Raw genomic sequence first — 24,055 nt, forward strand, 5'->3', positions numbered from 1 at the left:
AAAATAAAAACAAGTAAAAAATACAACAGTCTCTCACTATAGTGAATTTACTAAAGTATAGATAGGGTCCGTAATTCCGTATTCCATAACTGAAGGGACTGCGATGTACTCGAAGGAATTTTCCCTTTCCATTATCGGCCAATTGTTCAAGTAAAGTTTTCCAGTTGACGTAAAAAAATCCTGTGGATAACACACAACACAACTTTCACCTCAACATTTTGTAGAAAATACATACTTATAACTCCTGAGGTCTCATATCGATTTTGAACTCTACTTTGTGCCACCTTTTTCAGCCTACCACCTTGAACTCCCTCCGGTGCCTTCACAATAACATTTGAATGACTTTCCACTTGACACTTGTGTATCTCTGCTCTGCCTACCTCTTCACATGGTGCAGATTTAAATTCTAAAGATAAACACGTAGTTTGGGCTTCAAGTGTTTCATACAGCATTCAAGTACCTAGTTTGATATGAAGCTGCATGATTCGCCAAGTAGGCCTAGAAATTTGCCTCGTGCGAAACTTCATCTAATATCATGAACAAGAAGGTCAAAATTTTGTCCTGTCAATGTTGATGAAATGGTCACAGAATGAAAACGGAGTGGAATTGGTCGAAGACTCTTCAGCCTTGGATGATGTTCATTCAGTTTTCTCAAAAGAGTTTCTTTGTTGGTTCATTTTGCAATTAGAAGGTACCTATGTACATTTATTTTTCTAATTTAAATACTTATCGCTGATAGGTTACTGTATGTAACACCCCATCATTTATCACAAGAACAACTGCCATGAAAATGCTGCCGTTGAAGGATTTTCCTAGAGAGCTCAGTCATTAGTCAGTCAACGTACACGTCACGTCTGAGTTGCTGCTAAGATACTTGATATCCTTCTCCACCTTTTGGCGGAGTTGTATGACCGCTTCCGTTTTTGAGGAGGTGGTCCGTATACTGGTCGAGGTTGTGGAGGGCGGCTCGGAGGAGCATAGGAACCGGCTGGAGGACCGTACTCTTGAGAAGGTCTTGGCGGCGATGGTGGTGGTGCTCCATAGCCAGTTGACGGTGGTTGAGGTCTTGCAGGTGGAGCTCCGTAACCAGTAGATGGAGGACTAGGTGGTGGTGCTCCATAGCCAGTTGACGGTGGTTGAGGTCTTGCAGGTGGAGCTCCGTAACCAGTAGATGGAGGACTAGGTGGAGGAGCTCCGTAACCAGTAGATGGAGGACTAGGTGGAGGGGCTCCGTAACCAGTTGACGGAGGTTGAGGTCGTGCAGGTGGAGCTCCGTAACCAGTAGATGGAGGACTAGGTGGAGGAGCTCCATATCCAGTTGAAGGAGGTTGAGGTCTTGCAGGTGGAGCTCCGTAACCAGTAGATGGAGGACTAGGTGGAGGAGCACCATAGCCTGTAGAAGGAGGTCTTGCCGGAGGTGCAGGTGGTGGTGGGGCACCATAGCCAGTTGATGGGGGCTGAGGTCTTGGTTGAGATGGTGCCGGTCTAGCAGGGGGAAGATAGCTGTTAGCCGGTGGTTGGGCAGGAGGTGCATTGTAACTTGGAGATGGTTGTTGGGCAGGAGGAGCGCCGTAGCCTGTAGAAGGAGGTTGTGGAGCACTAGGTGGGGGAGCTCCATAACCAGTAGATGGAGGGCTAGGTGGAGGAGCGCCGTAGCCTGTAGATGGAGGGCTAGGTGGGGGAGCTCCATAGCCAGTTGACGGAGGTTGAGGCCTTGGCTGAGGAGCACTAGGTGGAGGGGCTCCGTAACCCGTAGATGGAGGGCTAGGTGGAGGAGCACCATAACCAGTAGAAGGAGGACTAGGTGGGGGAGCACCATAGCCTGTAGAAGGCGGTCTTGCCGGAGGTGCAGATGGTGGTGGGGCACCATAGCCAGTTGATGGAGGTTGTGGTCTTGGCTGAGATGGTGCCGGTCTAGCAGGGGGGAGATAGCTGTTAGCCGGTGGTTGTGCAGGAGGTGCATTGTAGCTTGAGGTCTTGCCGGAGGTGCAGATGGTGGTGGGGCACCATAGCCAGTTGATGGGGGTTGTGGTCTTGGCTGAGATGGTGCCGGTCTAGCAGGGGGGAGATAGCTGTTAGCCGGTGGTTGTGCAGGAGGTGCATTGTAGCTTGGAGATGGTTGTTGGGCAGGAGGAGCGCCATAGCCTGCAGAAGGTGGTTGTGGAGGAGCAGATGGGGGAGCTCCATAGCCAGTGGAGGGTGGTTGTGGTCTTGGTTGAGGTGGTGGTTGTGGAGGTGGATTGTAACTAGGAGATGGTGCTGGTCTAGAAGGAGGAAGATAGCTGTTCGCTGGAGGTTGTGCAGGAGGTGCATTGTAGCTTGGAGATGGTTGTTGGGCAGGAGGAGCTCCATAGCCAGTAGAAGGAGGTTGTTGAGGAGCAGATGGGGGAGCTCCGTAGCCAGTAGAGGGTGGTTGTGGTCTTGGTTGAGGTGGTGGTTGTGGAGGTGGATTGTAACTAGGAGATGGTGCAGGTCTAGAAGGAGGAAGATAGCTGTTCGCTGGAGGTTGTGCAGGAGGTGCATTGTAGCTTGGAGATGGTTGTTGGGCAGGAGGAGCGCCATAGCCAGTAGAAGGAGGTTGTTGAGGAGCAGATGGGGGAGCTCCGTAGCCAGTAGAGGGTGGTTGTGGTCTTGGTTGAGGTGGTGGTTGTGGAGGTGGATTGTAACTAGGAGATGGTGCAGGTCTAGAAGGAGGAAGATAGCTGTTCGCTGGAGGTTGTGCAGGAGGTGCATTGTAGCTTGGAGATGGTTGTTGGGCAGGAGGAGCTCTGATTAGTGATTATGATTACTGACAAATAATGTGTGGGTTTTCCATCAAAAAGTACCTACCTCGTACCGAACTATACCGACTGTAGGAGAGCGTTGACCTGGGGAAAATTCTTCTGTAACTATTTAGCTTAAGGAATAAGGAAACGCATATGTACCTACACATGTGGTGGATATCATCAGCTTAACACGTGTTAATGTATAATCTGTCAGATCAGGTGATAGGTAAGTCACAGTTAGATGGAGGAGCTCCATAACCAGTTGAGGGTGGTTGTGGTCTTGGTTGAGGTGCAGATGGAGGAGCTCCATAACCAGTTGAGGGTGGTTGTGGTCTTGGTTGAGGTGCAGATGGAGGAGCTCCATAACCAGTAGAGGGTGGTTGTGGTCTTGGTTGAGGTGGTGGTTGTGGAGGTGGATTGTAACTAGGAGATGGCGCAGGTCTAGAAGGAGGAAGATAGCTGGTCGCTGGAGGTTGTGCAGGGGGTGCATTGTAGCTTGGAGATGGTTGTTGGGCAGGAGGAGCTCCATAGCCTGTAGATGGAGGTTGTTGAGGAGCAGATGGAGGAGCACCATAGCCTGTAGATGGAGGTTGTTGAGGAGCAGATGGGGGAGCTCCATAACCAGTTGAGGGTGGTTGTGGTCTTGGTTGAGGTGTAGATGGAGGATAAGTCCCAAGTCTAATGGTCAAGATGGTCATTAGGACATACGACAGCAATACGCACAGATTAGTTGTATTTCCTTTTAGCAATTTTCATGGTGGTAATGGTAAGGAAAAGAGGCAGATTGAGAGGCTGACGAAAAACGCCGACCCCCGTCTGAACACGGGAAAAGGCGAGGAAAAGATGAAGAGTGGTGGGGAATAGAGAAATGGTACGATGCCAGACAATGTTCCATTTCAATATTCCCCATCATTATCACCAATGATTAGAGAAAACGAATGAATGACAGTCCCATATGAGATTTTTTTTTCTTCTTTTTTAAGAATTTTGATAGAGGGAACTGTAACTGCTAAGGCCTCATTGTCCCGAAATCGAAAAGAAGGAAGGCGAGATAGAAGAAAGCCAGCCGTTTCGAAAAAAAACCTTCTTATCTATTCAGGATAAATCCGCCCCGGGCGGGAATCGACCGAGTTTTCACTGCTTTCATGGAGATGGTTGTTGGGCAGGAGGAGCTCCATAGCCTGTAGATGGAGGTTGTTGAGGAGCAGATGGGGGAGCTCCGTAGCCAGTTGATGGTGGTTGTGGTCTTGGTTGAGGTGCAGATGGAGGAGCTCCGTAGCCAGTTGATGGTGGTTGTGGTCTTGGTTGAGGTGCAGATGGAGGAGCTCCATAACCAGTTGAGGGTGGTTGTGGTCTTGGTTGAGGTGGTGGTTGTGGAGGTGGATTGTAACTAGGAGATGGTGCCGGTCTAGAAGGAGGGAGATAGCTACTGGCAGGTGGCTGAGCAGGGGGTGCATTGTAACTTGGAGATGGTTGAGCCGGACTAGATGGGGGAGCACCATAACCTGTTGACGGGGGTTGTTGAGCTGGACTACTAAAGCTAGTCGCTGGCGGCTATACCAGTAATAGAAAGTAATAAAGTGGGTGTTTCTACAGTCGAAAAAAATAGCTCATACCTAAAAAAAATTTAGGTAAACACTCATCTGTAATTCTGTACCTACCTACTTCCTGTTACAATGTCTTTAGTCTGTAGTCCTAATATGTATGTCCTAGACATAAATGAGGTAATAAGCACTCTTCTTTTAGTTCCTCAATATTTCCGTCGGGCGTCTCCAGCACCGCCATTCCCCATTGTTATCTGTCAATGTCGCCTCGGTCTTCTTGAAAAGAAAATTCAATAGAACATATTCAACCAGACCTACTATTAAATTACCAAAATATGTTGCTACCAATAAAGTAACCAAACGTTACTCTAGTGGCGAGTCGTGAGTTGTCAAAAGGGGAACCTAAACATCAGACTGTTTATTAGAATCCACGATTGAGCTCCGGAAGATGGAGAAAAAAACGGTAAGGATCTAGGAAAGCAGTACTTCCCTAGATCCCTGAGTAGGTACTTATTTAGATCCCTACACTGAGGGAGGAAAAAAAAACTAGGGTGTCTTAATCCCAATCGAGTGACTGGGTTCCGGAACTCTAAGATGTGAGGAAAATCGGCACTCTAATCTTGCATTCCAACATTCAAATCAGGGGAAATAACGCAGAGTTCTTCCACGCTATAAAACTCGTGGCATCTGGCATCCTATGAGTAATTTTTTATCAGCTTTCATGTAGAACACGCAATGTGCCACTGTATTACACCTTACATATGTACTAAGAGTGAACTATTTATGTACTAATATACTAAACTATTTATGTCTTATTAAATTGCCCAATTGTTAATGTCCTAGACATAAATGAGGTATGTGAAATAAGCACTCTTCTTTTAGTTCCTCAATATTTCCGTCGGGCGTCTCCAGCACTGTTCCGCCATTCCCCATTGTTATTTGTCAATGTCGCCTCGGTCTTCTTGAAAAGAAAATTCAATAAAACATAGTCAACCAGACCTACTATTAAATTACCAAAATATGTTGCTACCAATAAAGTAACCAAACGTTACTATAGTGGCGAGTCGTGAGTTGTCAAAAGGGGAGCCTAAACAGATGTACAGTACCTATATTCTGTTACCCCATAGGTGGTATTCAGATCTGCTGGTGGACTTAGAATCCACGATTGATCTCCGGAAGATGGAGAAAAAATGGATGGATCCTTACCGTGATCTAGGAAAGCAGTACTTCCCTAGATCCCTGAGTACTTATTTAGATCCCTACACTGAGGGAGGAAAAAAACTAGGGTGTCTTAATAATCGAATGACTGGGTTCTGGAACTCTAACATGTGAGGAAAATCGGCACTCTAATCTTGCATTCCAACATTCAAATCAGGGGAAATAACGCAGAGTTCTTCCACCCTATAAAACTCGTGGCATCTGGCATCCTATGAGTAATTTTTTATCAGCTTTCATGTAGAACACGCAATGTGCCACTGCATTACACCTTACATATGTACTAAGAGTGAACTATTTATGTACTAATATACTAAATTACTTGTGTCTTATTAAATTGCCCAATTGTTAAGTAATTCACACATGTTCCATTGGCCGGGCGATGTCATAAGATTCCCCCTGCTGGGAATGGGAACTCTGATGACACCATCATGTATTGGACACACACATGTAAGCTGAAGTGTGTATTAGACATATTTACTGCGAAAAAGTGTGTGCGGGACACACGTACAGACAAATATGTAATCACTGTAATCAGTTTTTTTTTTTTTTTTTTTTTTTTTTAGAGGTTTTAAATATGGTCTTAGAACTACGACGGAATCGCATTTGGTAGGTACCTAGGTAATTGAGTTGGGCCCGGGATTCGTGTTTCAAAAGCTGCCAAGAAAAAGAAGTAAGAAGAGCAAAGAATGGTCAGTTTTTCAAAAGGAAAATACACCTAGAAGCTATAAAAGTAGAAACACTCTAACACCACGTGACGTCACGTGACGTGATACGTGATAGTAGTGTGGCTGTCCTGAACGAAATTACCTACAATGTACAACAATATTATGGGAAAACTTTGAACTAGGTACATCTTTTTCACTCCCCTTGACTTTACGTGACGTGATGGTAGTGTAGTGTGTTTCTACCTTAAGGTTTTATTTGATACAACCAGTACCCACTATAACGGGTTTGTAGGGACCTACTGATCCTCTTTGGTGGTAACTTTACTAAATATTAGATACTAGTAAGTACTAATCCTTCTCGAGTTCAAACATTTATAGCCAAAGCAATCAAATACCCATCAAGGTACTTGCCATCAAGTGAGGAAAAGGAAAATGTTATCACTGTGAGGAAAAGGAAAATGTTATCACTGCAAATTACCCAAGGGATTTATGTACGTACGAAAACCCGAGAACTTTGTACTTACGAATAAAAAAATAGAGTAGACAGTTGAGAGTGATACCCGTCAGGGATAAGTTAGTGAGCTAATGATTAGAGAAAACAAATGAGTGACAGTCCCATATGAGATTTTTTTTTCTTTTTTAAGAATTTTGACAGAGGGAACTGTATGTAAGTGCTAAGGTCTTATTGTTCCGAAGGCGGAGAGAGAAGAAAAACGAGATAAAAGAAAGCCAGCCGTTCCGAGAAAAAACCTCATCTGTTTAGGATAAAATCCGCCTCGGGTGGAAATCGAACCCGCGACCATCAATCGACGGCCGTCTACTAAGTGTGGACACAGCTTAAGGTGTCATAACTGTAATGTCTGAAATGATATATCAACTCATCACACCATAATTAGTTGCAGTAGCTTTGGTTTTGCAGTTATTATACTTTGTAATCAGTAGTCAAATGGAACAGTTGTGTTTTTGAAGTTGAGAACGTCAAATGGACATGTTTATGTTGAAGGGCAGTGGGGTATATCGTAGGGTAGGGACTGTAGGGAGATAATAGGATACTTATTTATCTATAATCAACGTCAGTGGGGGACTTCGGGTGGTGGTTGAGGGGGTTATCACAGGGGAAAATTTAGCGAGGTCTAATCGTGGGTAACGATTGGTATTTATGACAAGAAGTTAAGCTTGAATGCTTAAAATACCTGTCATAAGGTCAATTTGGATGAAGAACCTAGGTATTTTGGATTTACCTTAGATGGTTTATAGCGTTTATACCTAATTACAGTTATATGTACTTCTATGTTTTTACTTTTTTCTCTTGGGGTTTTTATTGAAATTCCTTTTCTTTAGATTGTTTTCCTTTAAGTGTCACTTATGGGATAGACGTCATGTAAAAAATTCAAGTTGATTTATTTCTACGCCACTCAAGGATTATTTCAGTTATCTCCCAAGGAAATCAAATCTTCAGATGTAGGTATTTACCTACGACTCGCATAAGAATTTAGAATTGGACACAACTTAGAAGAGTCAATTAGACGAGTTATTCAATTTTATTATGACTCAAATTACTCAATAAAATTATAACTGAGATTCAATTACAATAATTTATTATTAGATGATCATCTACTCGAAGAATACATTACGAACTAAAAGCAACTACATCGGCTTAAAAAAATAATAAAATTGTTCGTTGAAAGGTAGGCTTGCCAAATATCCAAAATGTCGATTCGGGACGCGAATCCGCGAACATAATTGCCAAATCCGCGAACATAATCGCAAAATCCGCGAACAAAATCGCCAAATCCGCGAAAATAATCGCGAAATCCGCGAAAATAATCGCCACCATGAAAATACGGGTAGGTAATTAGGTATTGTAAAATCAGAGTCAAAAGGTTTTGAAAATCAATTTTCTAAAACATTGTTAGGTACATTTATTCTACCATTGTACCAACTTCTGTGGTGTTAATGGTTTGTGTGGTGGATCTGGAGTTCGGTGGTTAAAGTTCAAGTTATAGAATTTGTTAGCAACAAACCACTGCCCAACCACGAGGCATGCTCATCTGATGCAATTACTACATCAAGGTGTCACTGAGGTACTTTACTAATTGCATCAAGTTTGGAACATAAGGTTATGACTGTTCAGAAGCCACGACAATGCAATGAAAAAAAATAAAGGTCCCCTTTTTGCGTTTAAAGTTTAAACCTAACCCTATAATAACACTAGCTACTGCTCATTTGTGAAAGCTCCTTTATTAGTAATTTTAAATTGACGTGACGCCAGCCTAGTTAGCTTAGTTGGTAGTGCGTCTGCCTTGTAAGCGCTAGGCCGCGGGTTCGATTCCCGCCCGGGGCGGATTTTACTGTAATCAGTAATCAGAGTATTGCTAAGTGTGTACGTATATGTGACTGCAATATGCCTTGCGGTAGGTGAGTGGCATTTCACAATTTCGAGCTCTTTTAAAGAAAAATAGGTCAGCTCCCATGGCGTAGTGGTCACTGCACTCGCCTTGCACGCGGGAGACCCGGGTTCGATTCCCGGCGGGGTCAAGTTGGCGTAGTGGTCACTGCACTCGCCTTGCACGCGGGAGACCCGGGTTCGATTCCCGGCGGGGTCAAGAAATTTGTATCTGCAAAGGATTGATTCCGTGACTGGCTATTGCGTGGGGCCCACTCAGCCTCGTGAGGAAAATGAGTAGCTATGACATGTAAATGCGCATAGCGACCGGTGCCAGTCCAAATGTTGTATGAACAATGGCCCACACTCAGCCTCGTGAGGAAAATGAGTAGCTATGACATATAAATGCGCATAGCGACCGGTGCCAGCATGGTAGGTAACCTCGAGGGTCAAGAAATTTGTATCATGCAAATGATTGATACCGTGACTGGCTGTTGCGGGGCCCACTCAGCCTCGTGAGGAAATAGTAGCTATGACATGTAAATGCGCATAGCGACCGGTGCCAGCATGGTAGGTAAACATTGGTTGTTAGGATTATTGAGAATCAAGAAATTTGTATCATGCAAATGATTGATTCCGTGACTGGCTGTTGCGGGGCCCACTCAGCCTCGTGAGGAAAATCCAAGAAATTTGTATCATGCAAATGATTGATTCCGTGACTGGCCGTTACGGGGCCCACTCAGCCTCGTGAGGAAAATGAGTAGTATGAGACATATAAATGCACATAGCGACCGGTGGACAGCATGGTAGGTAAACATTGGATGTTAGGATTATCGAGATATTGGTAAAAATCCTACAATGCTGCAGTGAGCACCAAAGTTGTGATATAATAACACAAAGAAACTGCATTTACATTAAAGAAAAATAGCTTGTATTAAATTAATGACTAAAACATCTCTGTGGCCGAGTTATCAAGAGCACTGACTCTCAACTCGGGAGTGCGGGGTTTGAATACCGACCGGGTTAGGAAATTTTCTGACCAAAATTTTTTGTTCTCTGACCAAACCAAAAGTTCTGTTAAATCTGTGACTGATTAGTGATTATGATTACTGACAAATGATGTGTGATTACTGACAAATCTATATCTTCATATATTGCTCCCCCACAAGTGGTACCCTTTGTCATCTTGGCAGCCTGCTGGTGAGCAGTAAGGCGGCTGTTCCAGCATTCCTCTCTCTCTCTTCTCTCTCCATCAAAAAGTACCTACCTCGTACCGAACTATACCGACTGTAGGAGAGCGTTGACCTGGGGAAAATTCTTCTGTAATTATTTAGCTTAAGGAATAAGGAAACACATATGTACCTACACATGTGGTGGATATCATCAGCTTAACACGTGTTAATGTATAATCTGTCAGATCAGGTGATAGGTAAGTCACAGTTGTCACATATGAACTGTCACTAGGGTGACACATTATTATGTCACCACTTTCCTTCCCGTATGTCCTAAGTCCAATGGCCAAGATGGTCTTTAGGACATACGACAGCAATACGCACAGATTAGTCGTATTTCCTTTTAGCAATTTTCATGGTGGTAATGGTAAGGAAAAGAGGCTGATTGAGAGGCTGACGAAAAACGCCGACCCCCGTCTGAACATGGGAAAAGACGAGGAAAAGATGAAGAGTGGTGGGGAATAGAGAAATGGTACGATGCCAGACAATGTTCCATTTCAATATTCCCCATCATTATAATAGTAATAATAATAATAGTAGTGCTTATTTATACTGCTCGCATAGGACTGAAAAGTCCCTTTACTCCAGCAGTAGGCTACTACTATTATAATTATAACAGCTAAAGATAATTGTGATTTACCTAAGTTGATATGTTTAGTTCACAGTAGGTTCAAGTACGTATTCCGTCACAATAACTGAAGAGAGAGAGAGAGAGAGAGAGAGAGTAGTAAGGGAGAGAGTGATAGAGAGAGAGAAAGAGAGATAGAGTGATAGAGGGAGAGAAAGAGAGATAGAGTGATAGAGAGAGAGAAAGAGAGATAGAGTGATAGAGAGAGAGAGAGAGGGAGTTAAAAAGAAACAGAGTGAGAGAAAGAGAGAGATAGAGAAAGCTGAAACTGGAAGTGAGAGAGGAAGAGAGAGGGAGAGAGAGAGAGAGAGAGGAGAGAGAGAGAGAGACATTATGATGTTGACTGTCATGCTTTTGTCTTTTGAGTAACTAGGTAGCTATAAGTACATATTAGGTATTGTACAGGTATGAAGGGATGTTACTTACGGTGAAAAGTCGAAATTATATTATAGAGGGGGTGGGGAAGTAGGTAAAAGTAGGGGTAGTTAGGATGTTAACCCTTGATTGGTGAAATGGAATCCGTTGAAATATTTTTTTTTTTTTTTTTTTTGGATTCTCTTCTTTCTTTTTTCACTTTTTCCTTTGTTTTCTCTTTTTTCTATTTACCTATTCTTTTTTATTCCAATGAGCTCATTATCTCTGGATTTAAAATCCTTAGACTGAGCATCCGCCTTGGAATGTCCTTGTTTACAAAGTCCCTAAACTCCCTAATATGTACCTAGGTATTCAACTGTATTGTTTTGTACATCGCTTATGGTACCTGAGATCAATCAGTGTGATTTCTCAATTATGGTATCTTAAGGCTAAATAATTGAGAAATCACACTGATAGGTATTCAAGGAGTAAATATCTAGGTAAGTATTTAAGAAATACGTAGGTACCTATCTATGATTAAAAATCTATACCTACTTGTAAACTCATTTGTGATTTACATTTATAATTAGGTAACTTTTTTTTTTTAGAATTGTTTAAAAACATAATGGGACCGAAGTAGCTATAAAGGAGGCACTTAGTAAAGCTGTGATAACCACAAAAATGTCAAGTAGGCTTTTAGCTTCACCACAAAAATTTACAGTAGAAAATTAATGGTTATGCGAAGGTTTTTCCTCTGGAATATTTCCTGATACGTCACGCCATATTTCAGCATTTTGTATTGACATGTTTTTCTTCTTCTTCTTCTTCTTCTTCTTCTTCTTCTTCTTCTTCTTCTTCTTCTTCTTCTTCTTCTTCTTCTTTTTTAGCCCGTAGTTTACTCGATCGTGATGGTTAAAGAAAATTAGTACCTATGTACCTACTTATTTTGTTTATTATTCAGTTTATTATTATTACTCCCACTGCGTGCTCGGGAGGTTGCGTATACGGTCGCGCTGCGCGCTCCCGGGGCTTCGCGGGGTTGTGCATATGGTCGCGCTCCCTTGTTTACGGTCACGCTGCGTGCTCCTAGGGCTTTGCACGGTTGTGCATGCGGTCGCGCTGCGCGACCGCATGGGGACAGACAGAGTGACATACAGACAGACGACACCGAAGCGAATACAATAGCCCGTCCACTATACCTTTTTTTATTACTACCTTCTTCTTCTTCTTCTTCTTCTTCGAGCATATTTGGCAATTTTGGAATTCTCTGGTCATAGGTCAGAACTTATGCAACATGTAGAGTACGAATCTCCTTCTGGAATTGCTAGCTCTCCGGCTTGCTATAACACAAATAACAAATAACAGACAAATAGCCCATTCCTGAAGGAATTTAGCTGAAAAATAAATGTACAATTTCACAAGGGACCAAACCATTCCGTGTTTGATATGGGATTTGAATTGCTTGGTATTTAAAAAGAGTATTTCCATTTTAAACTTAAACAATTGCCAAGGGAATATGCGAAAGGTTCAAACGTATGTAATTTCAAAACAAAAGGAGATAGAATAAGGTGTAAGCAGAGTATTATGATAACAGTAGTTTTTCTATTGAGAATATTTATAGAGGTAAAATGTATGCCTGTCAAATGCAGTTTCACATAGCAAATAGAATAGAATAGAATAGACCACCTAATTAAGTCAGACTGCATAAATCATTACACTTCCAGCTCTGATATCTCATAATTCCAGCAGTCATTCCCCGTTAGTTCTCATTTCTCTTTGTATTCTTACTCATTTCTCTTTGTATATTCTTACCCATATTTCTTTGTATTCTTAACCATTTCTCTTTGTATTCTTACTCATTTCTCTTTGTATTCTTACTCATTTCTCTTTGTCGTCTTCTTCTTATCATTTCTATTTCACCGTTTCTATTTTAATTCTCAATAGATAGTTCTCATTTCTCTTTGTATTCTTACCCATTTCTCTTTGTATTCTTACTCATTTCTCTTTGTATATTCTTACCCATATTTCTTTGTATTCTTACCATTTCTCTTTGTATTCTTACTCATTTCTCTTTGTCGTCTTCTTCTTATCATTTCTATTTCACCGTTTCTATTTTAATTCTCAATAGAAGAGCTTTCGTTTCGCAAACTTCACATGGGGGGATTTTTACCTGTGACGGTATTATTATTTTCACTTTGTGTTTGTGAGTAGGTACCTACCTATGTTGCTTGATATACTTACTACCAAGTAATACTAGGTATGTATACCTACCTATGTTGTAGGTATATGTTTTCAGAGTATCAGTATGTTGCTGGTAGCTTTTGTATTCCATTTAAGTTCTTCTTTCAGATACCTACTCTATTTGTTTTCGGAGAAAATGTTCAAAAGCATTTTCAATCACCATTATGATGGGATCTCTATTTTTCCTATTTGAACAAGGCACCTATTTTCTATTTTAAGATTTTCAAGCAGAGTCTATTCGATGTTCGAGTGATAACTGAAAAGGTCACAAAAGCCGTAGGTATTTTCCATTCGGGATTCTTCCATTCGGTAATAGACAAAGGAAATCGATTCCGATGGAAATCGATTCCGATGGCGCGCCAGTTTGGATTTCCTGATGGTTTTGACGTCTTTTGAGTTTCCATAAGGGAACCGGAGCCAGCCTAGTAGGCTTGGTTGGTGGCGCGTCTGCCTTGTAAGCGCTAGGCCGCGGGTTCGATTCCCGCCCGGGGCGGAATTTATCCTGATGGGATAATGTAAATTTTGAAGGCTTAGGAGAATGTGGAATTGAACTCAGCTTATTTACTTTGAAAGGATGGAATGGCAGAAAACCTATAACCTATTTATTGTCCACTTTTTTTTTCAGAGTAACCTAGAAGGTACAAACCTAACCAAGCTTTACCGAAGTTTTCCAGGCAACCTCTTAGGCTGAGTGGGTATCAAACTAGGCATGCACATGGAAGGTCCCGGTTTAATTTCCGGCAGAGTCAAAGTTTTTCCGGCCCTGTGCTTGGAATTCGTGGTGCACTCAGCCTCGTGAGAACAATTGAGTCGGTACACGGTACAATAAAATTAAATCAGCTACTCACTGGAAAAGCGACACCCAGACGGTCCCTGTCCCGATATTAACCCCGCAAAACGTTGCTTACCTTCAACGATTCGTTGCATAGATTACGTACCCTGTACTTTTATCTACTGAGCATTTCCAGGTATGTACCTACTCCGTTTGCATCTGTGATTTACATCTCAGCGATGTTTGTTTGTTCTCATTTGCATCTAAAGCACAGATGATTGCTAGATTCAAATCAAAGGACTCGAGATTTGTGTTGCTCTGATTCAATTCCCATTTTCCTTTGAATAGAAACTCTATAACTTCTTTGATAAGGGAAAGAAAGCGTGGGAGAAAGAAAACAGTAATGACGAGAAGTACTTGGTAAATGAAGAGAAGAAGAAGGAGAAGGAGGAGGAGGAGGAGGAGGAGGAGGAGGAGGAGGAGGGACGATAAGGCCCTAGCTGTTACAGTTCCCTCTGTCAAACCTCTAAAAAAAGGGGGGGGGAACCGGTTGCGATTCCGAAAGGAAAATACACCTAAACACGACCATCTGAAATACGGTCGATCGATCGATGTCTGTCCATCTGAGCAAACTTATTCCAGCAATAATAATAACCCGCAGATAGGGTTTCCAGACGTCCGGATTTTCCCGGACATGTCCGGGTTTTTACATGTTTGTCCGGCGTCCGGGGGGATTTTTGAAAATTTGGGAAATGTCCGGGTTTTTGATGATAAGACTCCAATAATATTAAAAAGCGTTTTTAATTCTTCTGAGAAAAGATTTGAAAAAAAAAAAAAGATTGATAGGTACCTACAAAACGAATGGGACAAAAAAATCTCTTTAGAGAGAACAAAAAAAAGCCTTTTTAGTTGAACGCACATGTTCAACGAATATTTTCGTTAATATCAAGCCAATGGACCAACGAAAGAAATAGACTGCTTCCAGAAACAGTCAAAGGCAGTGGCGTAGCGTGGTCTAAATTCAAGTGTAGGGCCTTGTAGGGCTCATGCACAGGTCTACCAAGTCCCATCACAGTACATGCCATCAATATTTATGGGCATTAGAGTGAACTTTTGAGTTGTATGGCCGCCATACACGCCATACATACACGCTACGCCACTGGTCAAAGGACTGATTATTGTTAAGTACATTCTCTGAAATGGTACCTACCTACTTCATGTTTTACCTAGAAATGCCAACAATTTATACATAGGTTGACAATTCGTCATGTGTATTTTACATGACTAATGATTGTCTTTATATTATGGACATTCGTATTCATGAAACATCAACAAAACCAGTAAAAATGTGTGCTTTCATCGGAATGTGAAGAAGAACGATCGTGTGTAACTTAAGTAAGGCAAATGCAGTGTTCTCTGCACCCTGGGCACTGGTGCAAACTATACATTTTGAAATTTGGGAAATGTCCGGGTTTTTGATGGAATGTCCGGGTTTTTGGAACCAAATGTCCTACTTTTTAAAAAATTGATCTGGAGACCCTACCCGCAGATAACAATAAGGAAGAAAGACATCCTCGTGTGAGTTTTAAACTACCTACCTATTACCTAATGTGTAATGTGAACTGTGCTAAGAAAATTTAATCTTCTAAAATATATACGTAGAATAGTAGGTACTACCTTTAAAACAGATTTCTATCCAAACAGAAAACAAATAAAACAAGAATAGAGAGTGAGAGAGAGTAAGGAGAATTGAAGAAAGAGGAAGGGAGAAAGAGGGAGAGAGAACCTTCACAAAGAAAACAATAAAAGAGCGAGATAGAAGAGTGACATGAGATCATTGATATTAATGGAGACATTTGAATTAGAATTTTCTCTCTCTCTCTCTCTCTCTCTCTCTCTCTCTCTCTCTCTCCCTCCTCTCTCCCTTCCCTATGTCCCTTTATAAACTCGCTATCTAGCAGCTACCGTGTGCTTTGGGGGGGGGGAACACTTTTTTATGGTGCACACTGCACAAAGGTGTTTTTTTTGTGAGTGGAAGATTTCACTCTCTATGAGAATAATGTACTTCTGTTCAATATTAAGTTTACTTTTTCAATTATTTTTATCTAAAGACTTTCAGTTTCAACATTTACATTAAACTATAATAATAGTTATGAAATAGGTAACTACAAAACTTATTACCTTCATATGATACAATGGATACACGTTCTAGTAGGTACCGTTCTAGTATTTCATAACTTTATAACCTAGGATGTCTAATATAAACATATTTAAGTAATAATATCACACATGGCCTTGATGCTTAGCGTGTAAACAAATAAATAAAAATAAAAAAGTAATAATATAATACCTAAATAGTGCTTATTTATACTGTTCAAAAAGGACTTTTTTTTTGGCACCTACTAGTAGTTGGCTAATACCTAGTATGTATTACTGTGATCAAATTCTACGAAAAAAAAAAAATATAATAATAATATTGCGGAGTAATGAATATGACACATCAATGATTTTATGTCAGGGCCGTATTTAAGGGGGGGGCTGAGGGGGCCTAAGCCCCCTCTCAAGCTTGATTTTTCTCCTCCAAAAATTTCGAGTATCCGCCCCCTCATCACTGATGTTTGGACTATCAGGCTCCCCCTCGATAAAATCCTGACTACAGGCCTGTTTCGTATTACAGAGTTGCACTTACTTCCGTGTTGACCCTGTATAAATTCAAGGATGCCAACCTAATTGTTTAAACTTTAAAGTTTAATTTATTTCTCTTTTGTTTTTCTGTTCAGGAAGTCATTGGGGAAATTATATTGCATATAATATATTGTGTATATTGCATTGTGTTTGTACTTTGTATATTTACTTTCTTCTCAAGGGCAGTATTAAAGCAGGTATACGTACACAAGGGTAAGTTTTCTCCTTCAGATTTTCACTCAGACTCCAAACTCTTCTCTCTGTCGATCCCCTCTCTCTCCTTCTCCCTCCCTCTCCCTCCGTTAAAAATCCTAATGTTTATAGTACAAAACTTTTGCATCCTTTCATATTTGCCAAATGAGTTTCCAAACTTTTCTGCTGTCCTATAAAGTATTCAAGGTAATCTCTTTATTTGTTCATATAAATGCTATTTAATGTTGAATTGTATATAAATTGTATTATTATGAAAAATTAAATTAGAGTCCCATAAAAACTAATTCTTAATTCTATCTGGCTAGGAGCCAACGGGAATACCAGGAGATAAACCAATTGGAAAGTTAAGAAACGTTTGGCGTGGTGAAGAAACGGAGGGGTGCCAGTGCGGAAGTGGAAGTTAACGTATTAAATAACTTTGGATTCCAAAATATTCACTTTTTTCACTGATATCCTTATTTTTATCAAGTCCCCTTTCATTCTCTTTATTAAATTATTTTTATTTCAGTTTCTCCTTTACTAGTTTCTAGTTTACGAGTACTATCATTTTGTTTGATTCCTCTACTGTCATTGTCCACAAGAAAATTTGATAATTACCCAGAGCGTTGTTAACAGTTTTCTCTTCTGGTCTGATTTGCAAGATAGCTAAATCCCTATTATTTTTCCACTGTCACTACCAGCACACTGAACTTTCTTTGTGAAAGTACCTGGATGGGTAAAAGTACTTTCTAAAACTTTCCTACCTTGAGAACTATAGGTACTTTGAATTAAGATATTAAAACACACCAATACAGGGTGGTACTGAAATGAGAGGTGAACATCCTCTATATGGATTTTTTTTTTTTTTTTTTTTTTTTTTTTTTTTTTTTTTTTTTTTTTTTTTTTGCGAGTAGGTATCTGCTCTCTATGTGTGGGGTCCAAATCCAGAAAATTCCACCGCACGTATCAAAAGCATTTCTTATGATTCACGTTATGGTTTTAAAGTACCTAACACCTGAGAGACCCAGTATGTTCTATAATTTACTTGTGTTTTCCCAACTATTGTTTGTGATGGTTTTAGATAAAGAAAAGGTAACTTGTAGCTTCTTTTCGATTCAATATTCAAAGCGGAAGACTCGGTACCCAGTTAGAACTTACAATAATAATTTTATTTAAGGTGTCAGGCTGTAGTTTCATATTATGGGAAAAATTTGGTGCATTTGTCATCTCCACTAATATCGTGGGCAAATAAGAAGTAGGTATCCTGTGCTTTTGCTGTTTCAATAAAATAAATTACCACCCTAAAATCTGTATAATGTACGTAGGTATTATGATTATTATTAATATAATGAAGCCGTTTTCATTACATGTAAATTTCCATTGTAGTTTGTAGTAAATACAAAAAAAAGTAAAAAAAAAAAAGTTCGCTGCAGTGAGTTTTAGCGTTAAAAATTAACCCATTTATGTCGGGTCCTATTTAAAATGCACATTGAAGAACTACATATGTATTCAGATAATCAGATTAATTGTTGAAGACTCAAGACTGCAACACACTGGCACAATATTTGAGGTTGACAATGGTTCTTCCGAACACGGAAAGTAAACAAGTAGATTCGTAGAAGCTCAACCCGTCCTTTGGGGCTGGTCGTCAGCCCCTACACCTAAGCCTCAATTTGGGCTTTTTGTGTGTGAAGTAAACAAGTAAGTAATTGTTGAATAGCGGGAATATGGCATTGGGTAGGTAATAGGTATTGTAAGGTGAAACCTAGCATCAAGGGCCTCTTCTGGTAAATTCGCGGTACCTTTATAGAATGAGACAATTTCTCTGTCTCCTGAAAATTCTGAATTTTGACGTACATATTTCTCCTTTAGGATTATCTGTCCTATATTAATCTTCTATATTCCTATATTCTAGGTCCTATATTAATCTCCAGACTAACAAGAACGATCATTCTTTTTGGTTAGTAATTTAGTATAGGCGCTGCGGGATTTCCTAAACCTCAGATTTGAATCATTAGTCCGTCCTTCCTTTATTATTACAATAGTAATAAAAAGGTATAAGGGACGGACTATTGTATTCGCTTCGGTGTCGTCTGTCATTGTCGTAAAGCGATGAAATTTGGTATGCTATCCCGGTATGGTCCAAGGACGCGACTGTAACAATTTGGTAAAAATCACTCTGTCATTTTTAGTTCATGTGGATTTTTGAAAATCCTTAAATCGGTATCTACTGACCCGTTGGGATTACGATTTCATCTAGTCTCTTGATAATTTTACTTAGAGTAGTCTGGAGAAGTTAACATTACTCGAGTATTCTCAAGATTCCGACTCTCCCCCGGTCATGACACTCAACGGGTTAAAGTAGGGTTGGGACATCGAGACGAAAACATCGATGTTCGATACATCGATGTTTTTAAACTTCGATATATCGAGTATCCGATGTATCCGATGTATCGTAATCAAAAACATCGATGTTCGATATTATCGGGATTTCGATGTTTTTCGGATTTTCGGTATTATATGGTCCTTTCCGCGTAAATTCCGTATGGGAAATTTTAAGTTCGAGGGAATTCTTTTGGAAACTGGGGAAAAAAATCCCACTTCATGAGGAACCACAGACATCGAACATCGAAAAATAAAACATCGATGTTCGATGTTTCCATCGAAAGAAAAACATCGATGTTGACATCGATGTTTTTGTTCCGATGTATCGATGTTTTCAAAACATCGATGTCGATGTCCCAACCCTAGGTTAAAGTCATATGGAAAACAAAATTGTTCCATGTTCACTGACCAGAAAATTGTTTCCACGAAAACATTTCCTGTCCTAATGTCAAGCCACTGTGAAAACAAAATAACTTAACTCATGTTTGTGGAAACCAAAGTTCATTCAAGTTCATGATGTCCCTTTGAAATTTGAAGTGAAAGGGGGAAACATCAAAATTGGAGTAGTCAGAAATTACATATTTTTTTTTCCAAAAAACTGCTTTATTTACAAATGTCTCCCTACATTATCTTACATCACTCAGCCTCGTAAACATAGCACAAGGACATCTTGGAGTAATTGGTCAATTGCCACGGTGTCAAATGCCCTAGATAAATCCAATGCCTTGACTGATCTTAATATGGCCTTGACTGATCTTAAAAAGCAGTGATTCCCAAAAGTGGCACCGCTGAGCTGGAGTGCCTACCGTAAAATTAGGAAAAATGGAATACATAATAGGTATGTATATTTGTATATGTACATCCCATGGAAATCAATGGTTTCCTGGGCGATTTTTCCTTTATTTGGTAATATTTTAAGAGAAGAGATACTATTGGGGAGAATGGTTTGGTCTTCTTCTTCTTCCTCCTCTTCTTCTTCGCCTTCCTGTTCTTCTTCTTCTTCCTCCTCCTCCTCCTCTTCTTCTCCTTCCTGTTCTTCTTCTTTTTTTTCTTCTTCTCCTTCTTCTTCTTCTTCTTCTTCTTCTTCTTCTACACTCGTATATTATCCTCCTACTTGTTAACGGGAGCAATATCAAAATCCCACCTCTGTCTAATTTCAGTTGTTGCTCTTCGTATTACTTATGTTTGTAATTTTGATTTGTATCACCAACATTTGTATTTCCATGTAACATTGTAACATAAGCAAACGTAAATTTGTATAAATAAATTCTTTATTGAATTGAAAGTGAAAATTTACCTACCAAGATTTACTTACCAAATTTACCTAGACCAAAAAAAAGTGAAAATGTGAACCAAAGTGAAAATTTACTTACCAAATTTACCTAGACCAAAAAGTTTGAGAACCACTGCTATAGAATATAAAACACTCTTGGGCTTTGAATTTAGAAATGAGAGAGAGAAAAAATGAAAAGGAAAAAAAAGAAAAAAAAAACTTGAGCGGATTTTTTCACTTGAAGAGAAAAACAAAGATTGATTTTCTTTTCACCAAGTAAAATGTAACGTAAGGTTAATTAATTCGTTAGGTAAAGTGTTAAAATGCTGAATCTATCACGAACTGAGGTGTAAGTTTTTTTCACTTTGTGCTTCCTTCCACTTTTAGTTGGATAGATTTTGTACCACCAACATAAGTGGTTCAATGATGTTGTGAACTGCAGAACTTATACAGGATGTATCACAGATCACATATCACAGTGGTATACCCTGTATAAACGGTCCATATATTGTCCTCCTGAGCCCATGGATCCCAAAGTCAAATGAGCAAAAAAAAAAAAAAAAAAAAGCGGCCGGCGCTTGAATAACTCTACGACATACCACCAAAAAATTACTAGGAAATGGAAATATACAAAAAGCGAGTCAGTTAGAAAAAGAACTACTCTATTAAATGAACTACTCAGTCTATGAGTCAAATCCTGAAACATGTAACTCACTCAACCAAGGAGCTCAAGTAGTGGAGGGAGGGTACCCTATACCTCATGTGTTATAAAAGCGTATCCTTAAAAAAAATGTAAACAAACCGCCATGTTGTGCTCATAAGAGAGAGTGGCGCGAATTTCAAATTTTGAGAACCATCGGGTTTATTAGTGCATGATTATGAACTTTTTTCACACAAGAGCTTATTTTATCAATAATGATGAAGTAAGCTCTTCGTGCTGTTATTTTACTGGTTTTGGTTTTCAAAATTTGAAATTCGCGCCACCCTTATAAACACCTTGTTGTGCTTTTTTCATTTTTTTAAGGATACTACACATCGGGATCGTTACTTCCCCTCTTGGATTGGATAAAAATGAGATTTTTCTTAACTAAAAATAAAAAAACAGAAATGAGCAAAAATATGGGTTAGGAAAGTCAGAATTCAAAAAAGTAAAAAGTTTTAGACTCAGAATTGACCATACTTTGGCATTTTTTTTTTTTTTTAATTGGGTCATTTGGAATGGTTTTGTTGAAAAAAATTGGTCCCTTAAGGGGTTAAATGTAATGAGGCTATGAGGAACTGTTGCTTAATTAGTACGTATATTAGGCAGAACTGGTTACCGGTCAACATGCTTATTCCCGTTTTCCTTACTATATTACTTACCGTTTTATTGTTGATAAGGAAGGTAAGGACTGAGGGAGGTCTAGATGGCGGAGAAGTACAGGACGCTATCAGCATGTCTCCCGCCTTGTAGAAACTTTGCTCCGACCAGAACTTGATTTTCCCTGGCAGCGAGTCTGGAAACAAAGGAAAACCATGGTACCCTGGTGATTTGAAATGATTAGGTAAGTAGGTATGTGTGTGTGTCTCTCTCGCGACTTGTGTTTATGAATCAAACGGAACAGAACGTTCCTTTTTATGAAAAAGGCAGACAGATAGAGAAGAGTTACTAAGTACTTACAAGTTACAACCAGTACGATACATAATACATATTCTATGACGGTGTATAGTAGGTACATAATTATATCACTCGTAGATCATTATGATACTCAGTAGTTCAGTGAACTGTAGAAGAAAGGCCTGTGGCTCGGCTCCCAGTCGCCCGAACAGCCAAAAAAGAAAAGAGCAATCAATATCATCTAATTTAAAGTGTTTGCCAAATTTCATCAAAATCCAAAAAACCGTTTGAGAGTTATGAATTATGATGAAAGAAATACATTAATAGTAGAAAGTTAGAAAGTATTAAAAAGAAACAATCTAGAGCAGCCATTCTTAACCTATGGTCCGTGGACCACTAGTGGTCCGCGAGAAGGTTTCAGGTGGTCCGCGAGAGGTGAGTAAGGTAAAAGTCATCGTGTCTCTATTTTATATAACAAGAAAGAAAAAAAAAATCTTTCCTCTTTTCATACAACGTGCTCCTCCTAACCAAAAAGCCCACTCCGAGGCTTAGGTGTAGGGGCGAACAGCCCTAAAGGATGGGTTAAGCTACTAGGAATCTACGAATCTACGAATCTACACTATATTAGCTAGAGGTATACAATACAGACTGTACCACAAGTTCTTACCTTACCCCTGTGTTAGACTCAATTTATCTCCGTAAATCCCAAAACACTTCTTTAGGTTTGGTTTTGGGGACACTCGCCCCCTGTGAAAACGATTTTTCTCCTGACTTTCTATATTCCTCTCTTAGAATGAGTTTGGTTTTAAAGGGACGATGCGAGGAACAAGATGATAAAATGGTGTCTACGCGCTGTCTAGCTTAACACCTTAACAGGATGTAAGCAGGACTCGCGCAAACGACAAATTATCGAAAGAAAGTTGCTCAACATTCGCAACATTCATTTCGCAACTGTTGGGAAACAAATGTTTCCGGTGGATATTATAAAATATACATAATCTCAAGTGGTCCGCGAGATTTTTGGTTTATCAATAGTGGTCCGCCAATTCTAAAAGGTTAAGAACCCCTGATCTAGAGGAAAAACCGTCGAGTTATAACTAGAACTCAGATCGTCCGTCCATTGAATTTTATAACATTAAGTAATCATAATATCTACATATATTATTATTTATTACCAATTTAGGTAATTAATTAAAATATTCACAAATTCATAACCGTGCATAGAGCAATACAGTGGAACCTCGATATAACGAAGTCCAAGGGAAATGACCAAAATTTCGTTATATCGAGGTTTTTGTAGTATCTATTTTTCGTTATATCGAGGTTAAAATCGAAACTATTTCGTTATATCGATTTACTTCGCTATACTGAGGTCCAAATCCGAGTAACTTCGTTGTAGTGAGGTAATTCTACTCCAAAACGTGTTTTGGCACTAAAATCTGACCATCGAAAATTTGACCCGATTACATTACTTTCCTTCCTATAGGATAAGGAAAATAAAAAGACAGTGTAGAAGGCTTTACAAATATTCAAAACTTCAAGTCTGATGACTTGGAAAATGGATTTATATGTCTAGAAACTTCTGTGACACACTGTGCCTCTATTAGGTTAGGACGCAATATATTTTTACTTTCTATTATTTTTTTGTATATCCTTCGATATACCTACCATTATTTTTCCTTCTCCCAAATCCTTCTCCCTCTTCCGTTATAAGATTCATATCTTGTGTCTAATGCTTTGACACTGGCAATATGTTTGTATTTGCTCAGGTCTAGATAGGCACGAGAGTATTTTGACATTTTTCAGTTCGAATGACACTATTACTTTCGGTTGGATTTAATTTTTAAATTCCAAGTGACTAATCGTCTACATGTTTTTTTTAGAGGTTTGATAGAGGGAACTGTAACTGCTGAGGTCTTATCGTCCCGAAAGCGAAGAGAGAAGAAAGACAGGATAGCAGAAAGCCAGCCGTTCCGAAAACAAACCTTACCTGCTGAGGATAAAATCTGTCCCGAGTGGGAATCCAACCAACCTTGAGCTTACAATAAGGCAGACGCGCTACCCACCAAACTAACCAATCTGGCCTTCTTTTATGAAATGTAAAAAAAAAAAAAAAAA

At 39.8% G+C, this 24,055-nt stretch overlaps 2 protein-coding genes across 2 annotated transcripts in view; both read right to left on the minus strand.

The window, feature by feature from the left end:
- Positions 1-803: 803 nt before the first annotated feature.
- Positions 804-3,463, minus strand: LOC103508627 (basic proline-rich protein-like). The gene is made up of 3 exons (XM_017443837.2): positions 3,001-3,463; positions 2,102-2,766; positions 804-2,054 (listed from the first exon to the last, which is right to left on the minus strand). Exons 1-3 carry the CDS (start codon positions 3,461-3,463, stop codon positions 849-851), a joined length of 2,334 nt encoding a protein of 777 aa, XP_017299326.1. The 3' UTR covers positions 804-848.
- Positions 3,464-3,908: 445 nt separating this feature from the next.
- Positions 3,909-24,055, minus strand: part of LOC103508628 (extensin-like) — a gene marked incomplete at its 5' end in the record, with an annotated part of 41,308 nt that continues 21,161 nt past the window's right edge. Inside the window, 2 exons of the mRNA XM_017443838.1 lie at positions 3,909-4,319; positions 21,703-21,836. Coding sequence (XP_017299327.1) covers positions 3,909-4,319; positions 21,703-21,836 — 545 coding nt within the window. The remainder of the gene's footprint in view (positions 4,320-21,702; positions 21,837-24,055) is intronic.

The sequence above is a fragment of the Diaphorina citri genome, unplaced genomic scaffold (genome assembly GCF_000475195.1).
Source record: "Diaphorina citri unplaced genomic scaffold, Diaci psyllid genome assembly version 1.1 scaffold417, whole genome shotgun sequence".
Lineage (NCBI taxonomy): Eukaryota > Metazoa > Arthropoda > Insecta > Hemiptera > Psyllidae > Diaphorina > Diaphorina citri.

What these genes read in the sequence shown, in the direction of transcription:
- LOC103508627 (XM_017443837.2), bottom strand. Translation starts at nt 3,463, where the DNA reads ATGACCATCTTGACCATTAGACTTGGGACTTATCCTCCATCTACACCT. An exon ending in TGGAGCTCCTCCATCTAACT is followed by an intron (nt 2,767 to 3,000) that starts GTGACTTACCTA and finishes CACTAATCAGAG; the next exon opens with CTCCTCCTGCCCAACAACCA. An exon ending in AACCATCTCCAAGCTACAAT is followed by an intron (nt 2,055 to 2,101) that starts GCACCTCCTGCA and finishes CCCCCCTGCTAG; the next exon opens with ACCGGCACCATCTCAGCCAA.